The 13,332-nt window shown below is 44.0% G+C and overlaps 1 protein-coding gene across 2 annotated transcripts; it reads right to left on the bottom strand.

Annotated features, from left to right (window-relative positions):
• Window positions 1–1,224: 1,224 nt before the first annotated feature.
• OR51E1 (olfactory receptor family 51 subfamily E member 1) lies at window positions 1,225–12,431 on the bottom strand. Of its 2 annotated transcripts, XM_001497168.6 has the most exons (3): window positions 12,327–12,431; window positions 3,097–4,094; window positions 1,225–2,646 (listed from the first exon to the last, which is right to left on the bottom strand). In XM_001497168.6, the coding sequence occupies exon 2, from the start codon at window positions 4,050–4,052 to the stop codon at window positions 3,099–3,101; it is 954 nt and encodes a 317-aa protein (XP_001497218.2). In that variant the 5' UTR covers window positions 4,053–4,094; window positions 12,327–12,431; the 3' UTR covers window positions 1,225–2,646; window positions 3,097–3,098. The 2 variants fall into 2 exon arrangements, with proteins under 2 accessions (XP_001497218.2, NP_001378206.1); NM_001391277.1 differs by lacking the exons at window positions 1,225–2,646; window positions 12,327–12,431 and having other exon boundaries at window positions 3,099–4,052.
• Between the last annotated feature and the right edge of the window lie 901 nt (window positions 12,432–13,332).

The following is a 13,332-nucleotide window of genomic DNA, read 5'->3' as shown; positions in this document are numbered from 1 at the left end:
GTAAAAGGGAAAAAAAGGAGCTTACTGATGTTCTAGCAAGTTCGAACTCTATACAGGAGGCAATAAAAGACCTTTGATGCGTCTTAAGCAGGGAAGTTAGAGATAATCAGAGTTTTGTTTGGAAAAACTCCTGCAAGCTACATGGGATTTAGGACTAGTACCAAAGATGCTGGGCAAGGAGACCAGTGTGGAGGTTATGGCAATTGTCCGAGCAAGGGGTAAGTATCTGGACTAGAGCATTGGTCATCAGAATGGAAGACACAAGACATGTTTATGAAACATTTCTAGATAAAACCTAAAAAATAAGCAAGGGACTTATAGACTGAGATTTAATTTTATTCAGACTTCTCCAGGACCCAATAAACGTCCAGGAGGCTAAGATGGTAGGGCCAGAGACAGGAATATCCAAACAAAGGAAACGGGGAAGGTAAAATGATGCCCATGTAAAAGGCATATAATGAAGGTCTTTGTCCAGAACATACCCTAACTTCCAGCCAAATCTCCTAAAAGAGGCAGCTTCTGGGGCCGGCCTGGTGGCACAGTAGTTAAGTTCACATCCTCTGCTTCAGTGGCCCAGAGTTCATGGGTTCAGATCCCGGGTGCGGACACACACACCACTCATCAAGCCATCCTCTGGCAGCGTCCCACATACACAATAGAGGAAGATAGGCACAGATGTTAGCTCAGGGCCAGTCTTCCTCACACACACACACACACAAAAAACATAGGCAGCCTCTCCGTCTCATTCTGGTCCTTAGCTCCCGGCCCTTCCAGGGAACCAGTGAGTATTCATGAAGTAAGTGACCAGAAATCTGATCTAGAAGTTAGGAGATTCCTACTGTAGTTCTGTCTCTGTATCTGGCATTTAGTACTCACTGAGAAACATAAAGAAGGTAGTGGTAGGGGTAGTGGTGGTGGTGGTGTGTGTATGTATATGTGTGTTTACACTCATAAAACGGCTAAGTCATTTAGAATCAAAACCATGAAACTTTATCCCGAGCATATACAGACTTGGAATCCCTTCTAAAATCTAGAATAATGACTGCATCGTTAGAAGAAATTTAAAATGTGTCTGTTTGATTTATCTGTTTATTCTCCATCTACGTCTCCAAAAGGATTCCAAACATAAAACAGATACACACATTCATTATATGCCCATACAGAAGCATGCACACAAAGGCTTATTAAAAATCTGGAAAAATAAACACCAAAATGCTAACAACGTTTTTTTCCTTTTAAGGTGACAAGTTTATTGGATTTTTTATTATATTTTTATTTCTTTTATATTTTCAGAGTGTCTAATATTTTTGTTTATGGTGACCACACATTGCTTTCCTAATGAGAAAAAAGATCTGCCTCTTTCTTTCTCTTTCATTCTTTCTCTTTCTCTTAATCCCGATATCAGGGCATTCCTGGGCAATGAGCTGACCCTCCACTCAGCCCAAAATGATCAACGTCTGCATTGACTCTAGCTTATGCACCTAGTTCTTTTGGCTACCACTCACCAGGGCATATCAGATTCCATGCTGCTCACAATTCTCATCTTCTGGATTCCAGTCCAAGAAATCAGCTATGCTCTCTCCATGCCCTCACTACCAAGTAGTCCTGTGCTACTAAGCCATGGCCAGAAAATTCTGGATAGCCTGTGCCATGCTCTCACACCTGCTTCTCACACTCACCTACCTTTTTTTTAGGTAGCACTCCCCCTGTAGGTAGTGGTCTCATCTCTGCCTGTGGTCTTGTTCTCAGGGCACTGATGCTGTGGGCTTCCCCAGTAGAACAGCTCAAAGCCCTGGGGATATATGATGTCCCTTTATACGTTCTTCTCAGTTTCTGTGGACCCATGCTTGCCTTGGCCTTGCTTCCTGACTAGCCACCTGGGCCACCAGCCTTGCTCAGTCTCATGATGCCTCCTGCTCTTGACTCCCTGGTCTGTGGTAGACTTGCCATTTCTGCCATGAGCTTCTAGGTATTCTCAGCTGCATCTCTCCATAAAGTGTCTCTCCAGATATCCAGTGAATGTCCCCACTGAAATAGCTAATCATGCTATTTCCCAAACTAGCCACTGTTTGGGAATTACTCAAACATATTCCTGCTTCTACTACACAAGTACAATGGCAAATGGACCAGTAACTTCTGGGATTAAAGCCATCAACAACATTAACAGGAAATTTCTAAATACAATACTGGATGGGTGAGAAAGGAAATTAAATATCTCCATTAGAAAATGCAAGACTCTGGAAATGTCTAACTCACTGCCCCACTGGACTCTCTAACACTCCCTCTCCACAATGTGGGATTGGGCATCAAAGACTTAAATTTTTTCGTGACCTCATGTAATTCACTGATCCCCATTGAACATCAATTTCCCCATTGGTACAATGGGAGTACTAATCATATTCCTCAAAAGATTGATAAGAAAATTAAATAAGGAAAAGTATAAATGGGTTGTGAAAACTCTCGGAACAGAACATGTCATCTTTAATTAATGTAAATAACTGTGGTCTTTTCACGGTTTTACTTCCAATACTCTTCTTAAGGGCTGGTGCCGAGAAGAAAAGAAATTATTTATTCTCTGTGGAGGTCATCTTGAAGAAGGAAATCCAGGTATGTCTCTTTTTCTGAGATCCAACATGGTAGGGGATTCTGAAGAGGAAATTATAGTTTTAAATCAGATTATCTGATGGTATTGTATTCTTATGTCATTTACTTTTGCCATGTTTAAGTCTTTGGTAAACATTCTTTAGACATACAACACTTATCTCAGAATGCTGTGGACTTTCAGTGCAAGCAATTTAGAGATTTGGACTGAATGGTTAAATGGGGACTAATAACCCTCCAACCACAATCACCTTGGGGTCCTAATAATTATATACAGAGAAGAACTAAAAGGAAAAATGATAGTGAAAAATGGGGATTGGGAGGATATGGTTCTGCTGCCCCTATCCACATGGAGATTCTCCAACCAGTTTCATCTTCGAAAGATCCATTGTGTTTTTATTATGGAAGATTTTTTTCCTAATACTTTCTTCCAAAATCTTGATATTAATATCTGAATTGAAGGACTTTGAATGAAAAAGAAGTTTGATCACTGACCCCTAGGGATCTGAAGTGTGGGTGGTCACATGGAAAAGACGTATGATGCGCTGCCGGATCTCCTTTGTCTTCACTCCATAGACGATAGGGTTGAGCACAGGAGGAACAAGCAGGTAGGTGTTGGCCATGATGATAGGTAGGAGGGAGTCATGTGGCTTGCCAAAACGGTGCACAATAGACAATCCAATGAATGGTACATAGAATATGAAAACAGCACACACATGAGAGACACAAGTGCCAAATGCCTTTGCCTGGGCTTCACGTGTCAAACCCAACACAGTCTTGAGGATAAGAAGATATGACAAGGAGATGAGAAGTGAGTCCAAGCCAATGGCAGAGATGATGACAATGAGGCCATAGATGATATTGACACGGATGTCAGCACAAGCCAGCTTCATGACATCTTGGTGTAGGCAGTAGGAATGGGAAAGGATATTGGAATGGCAGAAAGGCAGCTGTTTGATGAAGACAGGCAGGGGTGCCATAAGTGCAGCACCCCGTACTACAGCAGCCATGCCAATCTTGGTAACACGAGGCAATGTTAGCACAGTGGCATGGCGTAGAGGGTGGCAGATGGCCACATAGCGGTCAAAGGCCATGGCCAGCAGTACCGTGGACTCCATGCCAGATAAGGAGTGGATGGCAAACATCTGTAGCAGACAAGCATCAAACTGGATGGTAGTGGAATTGAACCAGAAGATGGCCATCATTTTGGGCATGGATGAGGTGGAGATGAGGATGTCAAGGCCAGAAAGCATGCAAAGAAAGATGTACATGGGTTCATGTAGGCTGTGCTCAGTCCGCACAACGTAGATGATCATCAAGTTACCTAGAACAGCAATAACGTAGAGGGAGAACAATGGGAAGGCCAACCAGAACTGAGCTTCTTCCAAGCCTGGGAGGCCTATTAGAATGAAATATGTAGCACTGGATTCATTGCCACTGGGGACCACCATAGTGAGGAAGCTGAGCTGTGACCAGTGCCAGGCAGGTAGAGGCTGGAATGCAAAGATAAGCCATTGTCAGATTCTCCAGAATCACAATAGCACACTTCCTTCCCTCCATGCTGATGTCATATTCTCTGACCCAAACTCTAACTTAATTGTCTATTCGAACTCTGACTCTATTCTAATATCAATCTAACTGTCCTTCATAACTCAAGGCCCAGGTGAAAATTCACCCAGCCCTACTGACTAACCCCACTCTAAAGTCAATCCTGAAGACAAGTAAAATACTAAGGCAAAATTCTAAGCAAATTTTAACTCATTTAGTTCACCAAAGATATACTATTGATTGAGCACATATCAGGCTTAGATGATAAAAAAATCCCATCACTTCTTCTGTCCTATCCTACCGTTATGCTCCCTATGCTTAATACCAACTGTAATTCTAATTATATCATTAGACTATCTTTAAGACTAATTCCAGTCCAAATGCAGCAATACTAATGGCAACATAGATTAACATTGAAACCTAACCTTATCACTAATCCTAATGATGTCTTCAATTCTAGCCTTAACCCTAACTTTAATATTAACCTAACACCTAATTCTAGTAGTCATTTCAAACTTAATCTAAAACTTAATAGCACATATTTTATTATGACAAACTCTATTTCAATTTTTTGAAAACCTGACACACTAACTTCATCCTGAACTCTAACTCTACATTTCACTCTTTCCCAAATGTCCATTCAAAGTCTTACACTTGTCCAGACTACCCAGTTTATATCATAAAACAAACAATGGCTGCAGTGGATGCCATTGGTGTCCCACCTAGGTCCCCTTCACCAAGCCAGCGCACCTATATCCTAGGGGGTGTTGAATGCTAACAGCTCACAGTTCTTCCCTTCTCCAGAAAATTGTTCATGATCAAATGAGAGGCACCACACCTAGGAAGTTACGCTATCCCCCTCAGGGCTCATATAGTGTTCAATGACTGCCTGGCATAAAGGTACAAAAGGTTAGCCTGCTTGCCTCCAGGTAGGACCAAAGCTGTGATGCAACATGTGCTTCAGAACTTCCTGAGGAACCAGACCTTCCTGAGACCACAGCCTTACTTAGCTTTCTTTCCCGGCTCTATCCCGCTTCCCTCACTCCTCTTCTCATGGCAGTACTCCCTCAATATATCATTTAAAACAGAATCTCCATCTCAAGCTCTGTTTCTAGGCGACCTACCAGACTTAAGAGAGTGGGACTAACACAGAAGACTAAATCTGAGAGATGATGACATTAGAAGCACTGGAGTAATAATCAATACCATAGCAGGGTTCTAGTCTCCTCAAGTCTGGCTTCTAAAGTGGTAGATATAAGCAGAGGTTGCTGAAGTGGGAAATGTCAGATGAGTTTTCTCAGATCTTATCTCTCTGTCAAAACAATTAAAGAGCTAACTAACTTCCTTCCTCTCTTTCTTTCTTCCATCCACAAATATTTTTGGTCCTACTATTTACTCAATTATGTAAATTGTATAGATTTACACCCATTTTATATATATATATGTTCAACTATAATTTGGGAGCTAGCTATCTCCTCTTTCCAATATAGAAATCGTGCCATTTATTGCTAAGGTATATTTAAGATAATTTTATCTTGGGAAGAAAAAGGAAAAGCTAGATTCTTAAGATCTGGCCCTTGACACCTGGGGTAGGGGCTTTCTGCATGGGTTACCAGAGGGCAGTTGAGTGTGAAGAAGAGCTCATGGCCATCATCAGGAGGGACTTATACACCATTCACTGGGCTCAAGATGTGTCAATAATCTTCTTTCCACTACTAAGCTGTTACCCAGAGGTTCCCTCAGACCAGACACTAAGAGCAAAACAGTGGGAGTATGAGTTTTAGAACAGAGAGTAACAATTTAATTCAAACTACTGAAGGGAGAAGGTTATTAACCTAGAACTTCAGGCAAAGAGGTCAACCTCATCAATGCCCCCTAAATCTTCCACACTGACCTCTCTGTAGTCTGTGACACTGTGAGCAGTTCCCTCCTTCTTAAAACTTCTCCCTCCTCCTTCTGCTGTTCCTCATCTCTCTCTGATCACTAATTCTTGGTCTCCCTTCTGGATCTTCAGCCTTCTCTGCTTGACTCTTAATCATATTCTTAAATGATAATGCTCTCAGAATTTTATCCTCAGTGTTCTTCTTGTTCTATACTTTCTCCCCGGGGCCATCTCATCCCCTTCAGTAAATCCATTTGTTATGTATAAACTATTTATTCCAAAATCTGTTTATCAAGCCCTGAGTTATCTTACGTGATCCAGATTCCTAATTCTAAATTCTTACTAAAAAGGTCCACCTGGGTCTCTCTCAAGCACATCGAACTCTCCGTGTCTGAAAAAGAAACTCTTCCAGAGGCAGCATTGTATAGCTGTTAAGAGTATGAGTTTTGAAATCCATGCTGGATTCAAATGCCAGCCAAAAACTTCGTTAGCTATGCCATATCGAGCAAATCACTGAACTTTTCCAAACTTCAGTTTCCTCATCTTTAAAATGAGAATAATATTCGCTATCTAATAGAGGTCAATGTGAGGATTAAATAAGACGTTGAGTGTACAGCAATCAACACAATGCCTGGCATAGTAAATATGCAAAAAGAATCTTATCTGTTGTTGTTAGTCATCTTCCTCTAGTGCTTTCTTTTTTCTGTGATGGTGGCCTAAACAGTCACACAAGCTAGATATTCTGATCTGACTGCCATGCCCCTAGTGTAACCTTCTTCACCTGTATAATCCCAATAATATTATAACCAAATAAAATCAGGTCACTATCTGTTGTTTAAAAAAACACTTTTGAAAACTCCAAATTAATTCTATAACAAAGACTGAACTACTACGGTATTCAGCTCATGCTGTATCCTGAAGGTGCATTGATTCCCATGCCTCTGTGTCTTCTTGTCTATTCTACTTCTCATCCCTTTGTTAAGATCCTCCCAGACCTCACTCCTTGACTTCCCAGTGAGCAAAATCTTACTCATCTTTCACATCGTGGTTTACTGTCTCTCTCTTTTCTATTTTTCCTAAGCCTATTTCCCCTGGGTATAGTTAAATATTTCCTGCTTTGTGCTCGGAAGAACTTTATTTAGGTCTCTTTTTATGCATTTACCATCCTGAGCTATAATTATTGCTGTATTTGTTTTTCCCTGAATTATGAATTCTTTGATGGCAGGGACAATATTGTATTTATTACTGTTTAGTTAATGTTAGCTGAAAATGAAAATGATTTTTATCAAAAGAAGAATCCCTCAATAGGCATCTAACGAGGATGGCACAGACAAAGGGAGGAAGGACTCCCAGTTGTCTGAACTATAGAGACTTTTCAGAAGAATGAAAGAATGTTTGGAATGTCAGTGCTGGGTGGGCTTCAGTTCAAACTAATAATCTTTAAGGCCAAAAAGCAAAAGCCTTTCTTGCCCAGGGAGCCCGAGGGCATGAGAGGATACATGGAGAACAGGGTAGGTGCAAAGCCTTGGCTCTAAAGAAATGCAAAGTGGACATGTGGCACAGTTTGTGCCCAAGAGAGGGGGTGACCTAGGATCCCTCACCTGGAGGCATCAGCAAGAAGGCTCCGGTACTCCAGAGAGCCAGACATCCATACCGTCCAGAAATTTCAGATGAACAGACATGGTAGAGCAGGGCAATTCCCAGGATCAAAATGCGCTGCTTTAGGAAACATATTGCGGAAGAATCATGGGTTGGCATCTTCAACCCTATTACCTTTGAGGGTAAAGTGATGTTGTGAGCAGAGTCCTGGGGCAAGGAATGCAAGTCTCAGCTCTAAATAAATGCAGAAGGTAATAATAACCTCATAGTGCTGCTGCAAAATTATATGAGATAAGGCATCCCAAAAGATGTAAAAACTGCATCACAGTATACAAAGCACTTTTTTTCACATTTCCATAAAAATGAGGAATAAGATCTCTGAAAATGTGTGGTTTCTAAAATCTTTTCATTTCCCTCCAATTTGTCACCTTAATTGCCACTCCACCTCAAGCACACATTCATACACACACATACTGACTGGCAGTCCATCTATCACAATGGCAAAGACTAACACTGATATGGAGATACCAGAAATCAAAGAGAGGAGAATTCAGCTAGCCTGGGAGGGAAGTGCCTTGGAGAACAAAATGGGCAGCTATCACGGAAGGTAAAATATCTGGCTAGACCTCCAAAGACTGCAGGAGGAGAGAAACGAAGAAATGTAGAGGGAGCCAGTGAGAGAGCCCATGTCACCCTTCAGACTGTCTATCCCTGAAGCATCCCAGTCTCCCACAGTTCTGCTAGGAGGCAGGCAGAGGGACCAAAGGACGTCCAGCCTGAGCCCCTGTTGGTAATTAGAACATCTGCACGCACTCAGAGAACATTTAGAGCTCTGGAGGAAATTGGAACTAAATCACTCTATTTTGAAAATAACACATAATCAAGGAAAAATAAACAAAGATGTTTGGGTTGTTTTTTTAAAGCCCACGCTGTCCCAACCCCCAGGGAACAGCACCGTCCTTGAGCTTTTCTCTGAAAAAGTCACACTATCTTAGCAAGTCCCAGGAATGTTTCTTAAATTGTGAATGATATCTTAGCCCTTTCTTGAGAATAAGAGAGAAGGAGCCCCTGGCTATACAGAGTGGAAATCCATTTTGAGGCACTCAACCCTCCTCAATCTTCCCCCTCCTCTCCAGGGCTCTGTCCCCCAGTGCCAACTCAGCCCCCAAGACCAGCCCATCCTCACACTCTTTCTCAGAACTCTCTGAGCTCCTTCCTTTTCAGAGACCCATGGAAAAGCGGTCATAGAGGTAGGCCGGTGTCTATGAATTCTATTTCTTCAGACCCAAGAGAACAATGACATCACTCCCAGCACTGATTGCATGTCTTTAATGATAATAACAGAAATCACTGAGTGCCTACAAAATGCCGGACTGTATAAAGCTTCTCTCTCACCCAAGAACAACTGGCATAATAGGAATTTAATGTATCTTCTCTATATTGTAGGTGAAAAATTGAGGTTCCAAAGGGTTAAATAATGTTCCCAGGGTTGAACAGTAAAGCAGAAATTTAACCTAGATTGTCTAATTCCAAGGCCTGTACATTTTCCTCTCTTCTAGACTGCCTTTAATTGTGCTGCACTTTCTGAAAGCTACTAAAATCTGCCCAAGAGGCAGGGTAGCAGAAGGGCTTGGTAAGTAGGACACCTGGCCCAGGTAGACCCTTAGAAGGCAACCCAAGAGGGCAGTAAAGAGGACCCCCCTGGACTGGAACTTGGGTAATCTCCTCCTTTCAGTCCCAACTCCTCTGGCTGTGACCTGGGGAGGCCCCAAGATAGAGATTAAAAAGCTTTATTCTCTACCAAGTACCTCCTTCTTATATGATTAGAGCCTCCCCTCAGCCCGTCAAGCAGGTTTTATTAACCCCATTTGATAGATAAGGATGTTGAGAGTAAGGGCTCTCAATGCCAAATCCATGTGTTTGGCACTGAGAATATGCCAAACTACTGCCCGGCCCCTCTCCCAGTCTCCTCAAGAACAGACCAATGCAGGGGCCAGCCTAGAGGAGTAGTGATTAAGTTTGCGCACTCCACTTCGGCAGCCCGGGGTTTGCAGGTTTGGATCCCAGGCACGGATGTAGTGCCACTCGTCAGGCCAGGCTGTGGTGGCATCCCACATAAAATAGAGGAAGATTGGCACAGATGTTAGTTCAGCGACAATCTTCCTAAAGCCAAAAGAGGAGAATTGGCAACAGATATTAGCTCAGGGCCAATCTTACTCACACACACACACACACACACAAAAGAATAGACCAATACTTTATAAGGACTATTTCAGTGTTAGTCTCCAAGGAATCCAAAATTTGAGGACTCATGAGTCTAGAGAGCCTCCCTGTGAATTGGATACCTGACCAGCTCTTCCCACTTAGGTTCAGCGGGGGAGAGAAACAAGGAGAGAATGGGAAAGGAGATTCATGGTGTAAACACAGAAAATGTTCCATGCCTAGAGCAGTGGGGTGGGGGCCTCTGCAGGCACTGCCAGCCTCTGTGGGAACATCTGGAAGAGAGTGTTCTTGGATACAAGCCCAGAAATACCTGGGAGTCTCTGACTCCTACTCCCAGGACCAGAGAGGGAAGGCAGACTTCAGGGGCAATGCGGTGGCCAGCAAGGACTGTAGGAGCTCATCACTTGATTCATGGAGCGGATGCTCTTTCCTGACGCTCTATGAGGGTGGTAGCCCCAGAATCAGTTCCACTGCAAATCACCCACATCCTCTGTCCCCCATACCTTGTTTGGATTTGATGAAGCTGGGGAGCCCTTGCAGGGCCTTGGGCATTCTTTTTAGAATGGCCAAGATGGAAATGGAAAAATGAGAGGGTGCGATTTCCAACTCAAATAAAGCAGAGTGAGGCTTCCAGCTCCAACCTACTCACTCAGGTCAGCCTGGCCCTCCAAAATCAGCCCCAGCAGAGCTCTAGAGGCTCAGGTCCCTGCTCCTCCACTTCCCAAGTAGTACGAGAGCCAGTAAGAGTCCCACAGACCTGCAAAGCTTGACCTAGTTTTCAGCGCCGTTTGGAGCTACTCTAGCTGTTGCTTACATGCAGGGAAATGTGGTGCAGTGGAAAAACTGGATCTGGGACTTTGATTGATACTCCGATTTTTTTCAACAATTATTGATTGACTGACTACTGTGTTCCAGGCTCTGTGTTATGCCCTGGAGATACTGAGATGCAGGGTAAACAAGGTACTGTTCAGCCCTCCAGTGGTGGGGAGAAACTGAGACAAATATGCAGACATCACAGCATGTTGTGATAAATGCTAGGACAAGGTAAGCTCAAGGGCCTCAAGAGCAAAGCAGACAAGAGCCCCCCCAAGCTGCCAGGCTGAGGGGGCTTCCCCAAGGAGGCCAACCAGGCCAAGACCTGAGAGTCCAGTCAGAGTTAACCAAGCATGGTTGGGGGCGTGGGAACAGCAGCATTCAGTTAGACAACAAAAACATATGGAGTACCTACTTTGTGCCCAAAATTGGAGATAAAACACTGGATAAAATAGAAAAGATCGCTGCTTTCATGGAGCTCACGCACTAGGAGGACAATAACAAAAAGTAACAAATGAGCAAGAAAATTTCAGACAAAGATAAGTGCACTGAAGACAAGATAGAGTGATAGGACAGGAAAGGACAGGGCCAGGGCTCCCATATTTGAGATGGGGGTGAGTGAAAGCCTCTGAGGAGGCGACATATGAGCTGAGAACTGTGTGATGAGAAAACAGCAGACACTCTAAGATCTAGGGAACTAGTGTTCCGGGAGGAGAAGACAAGAGAAAAAGGTCTTGAGGCAAGAATGAGTTTCGGTATTCATAGAAGAGAAAGAAGGTCAATGTGGTCAGAGTATTGAGAGCACGAGAGAGTTTTAGAAGATGAGGTCAGAGAAGAGGGCAGGGGCCAGATCACGGAGTGGCTTGCAGGACATGGCAAGAAGCTTCACTTTAATTCTAAGTGACTTGGGGGAATTTAAACAACAGACTTGATCTAATTTGTTGTTGAAGGTAGATTCTGGCAAATTCAAAGTCCCAGAGAGAAAGAGAACATACCTCGTTTGGAAAGCTGCAAGTGGTTCAATGTAGATGAGGTAAAGAGTGCAAGGCAGGGGAAGCCACGGTATAGACACTAATCTACTTTTCAAATGGGCTGAAGACTGAACCCTGATCTAGAAACAGACTAAGTCAGGATCAGAGGCCCTGGAAGATTGTCAAGTCCCAATCTCAGCGGCAGCCTGACTCCTGATGCAGAGTACAGAAGGAGCCCGAATTTGCTCAGAGCCCACACCCCAAACAGAGCTATAGTCTGATCCCCAATCACAAACTGAACTTTGTCCACACTAACAACCTGAATACTGGCGCTGTTCACACACTGAGCCCTAATCCAACTCTAATCCAGTCCCAACCCGGTCTGTTCTCTGTCCCCGTTCACCTGCATTTAGACCAACTCCTGCCAGGCTCTCAGTAAACCGATCACTGGAAAACTACCCATAGACAGCATCTAACATCGCCCATGCTTCCCTTCACCACACAAGCACAGAAATTTCTAAGGCTGTCTGTTCCTTGAGCCAGGGCCCTCCTTCACATCCCCCCGCCCCACCCCTGGACTTCTGGTTCTTCACAGCCTGGTTTCTCATTCACTCAGCAGGTCTAACAGGAGAGCCCTGGCTACAAGAAGCCCACACACCTGGATGTACCCCCTGGTCTCCTACACTCACCTCAGTTGCACTGAAGGAACGTTTGCCCTTTTCTCCAGTACTCTTCCTGAGGAGGTCGGGCAGGGCAGGCTGCACTGAAGCACAGCCCTCTCTGTCTCCGCCTCCTCATTTGGGCCTCTCTGGTCAGGATTATTTATTCTCTGCCTTACCTCCTCCCTCCTCTGCTTCTCCCTGCTGGGGAGCGGGGGACTGCCCAGAAGGTCTATCAGCAGGTACCCCTCAGCAGCCAGCTGTGGGTCTGGTGTCCTTCTTGGCTTCTGTGTCCTAGGAAGGTATGCCTGGGGGAATGAGGAAGGAGGGGCAGTGAATAGAGGGGGGTCTCTAGAGTCCTCCCCAGATGGGCCTAGTGCCAGCTGGATACTTAGCCAGCTCCCAGTGTGGTTAGACAGGGGGAATGAGTGAGGAAAGTCTAGAAGAATCCCATTTGTATGGCTATGGCCTTTGGAGGAGCTTTTCTCCAAGATTCTTCCCAGGCTTACCAAACTCAGCCAGAGAAAAAGCAGAATAAGCTCTCAGGGAAGTCCCATGATTAAGAGCCAGCTCCTCGCCTTCCTGAGGCTTTCTCTGTCCTCTGCCTTCTTTCCATTGGTAGCCCCTGCTTGGGTTTTTGCTGAGCCTGGATCCCCATGGACCCTTCTGTCTTTCCCCAAAACTCTAGGGCCACTTTGTCCCCCAGGCTCTGGGGCCTGTGTCTAGCTAACTCACAGCAGGGGTCCCCAGGGACCATGCCTCTGCCTTCTACTCCCTGGCCATGGGTTTCTGAACTCCTGGCTGAGGAAGGAGTATGCAGTTTCCCTAACCCTCCCCTAATCCCAACTCCAGCCATATAAGACCACTGCCATCTGGTTTCTCCTTTAATGATAAAAATAGTGAGAGAACATTTTAGAGAGTTAGAGAACAATTTTAATGTGAAAATAAATATCTTACATATTTAAATAAGTAAAAATATATATATACCTATAAATAAATCCAAGTGCATTTAGTTGGTTTCTCTTTATTTTTTATT

This window comes from Equus caballus, chromosome 7 (assembly GCF_041296265.1).
Source record: "Equus caballus isolate H_3958 breed thoroughbred chromosome 7, TB-T2T, whole genome shotgun sequence".
In the NCBI taxonomy this organism is placed as follows: Eukaryota; Metazoa; Chordata; class Mammalia; order Perissodactyla; family Equidae; genus Equus; species Equus caballus.
This window is presented reverse-complemented; position numbering and strand designations above follow the sequence as displayed.

Coding starts and splice junctions, on each gene's coding strand:
- OR51E1 (XM_001497168.6), bottom strand. CDS start 4,052: ATGGTGGTCCCCAGTGGCAATGAATCCAGTGCTACATATTTCATTCTA.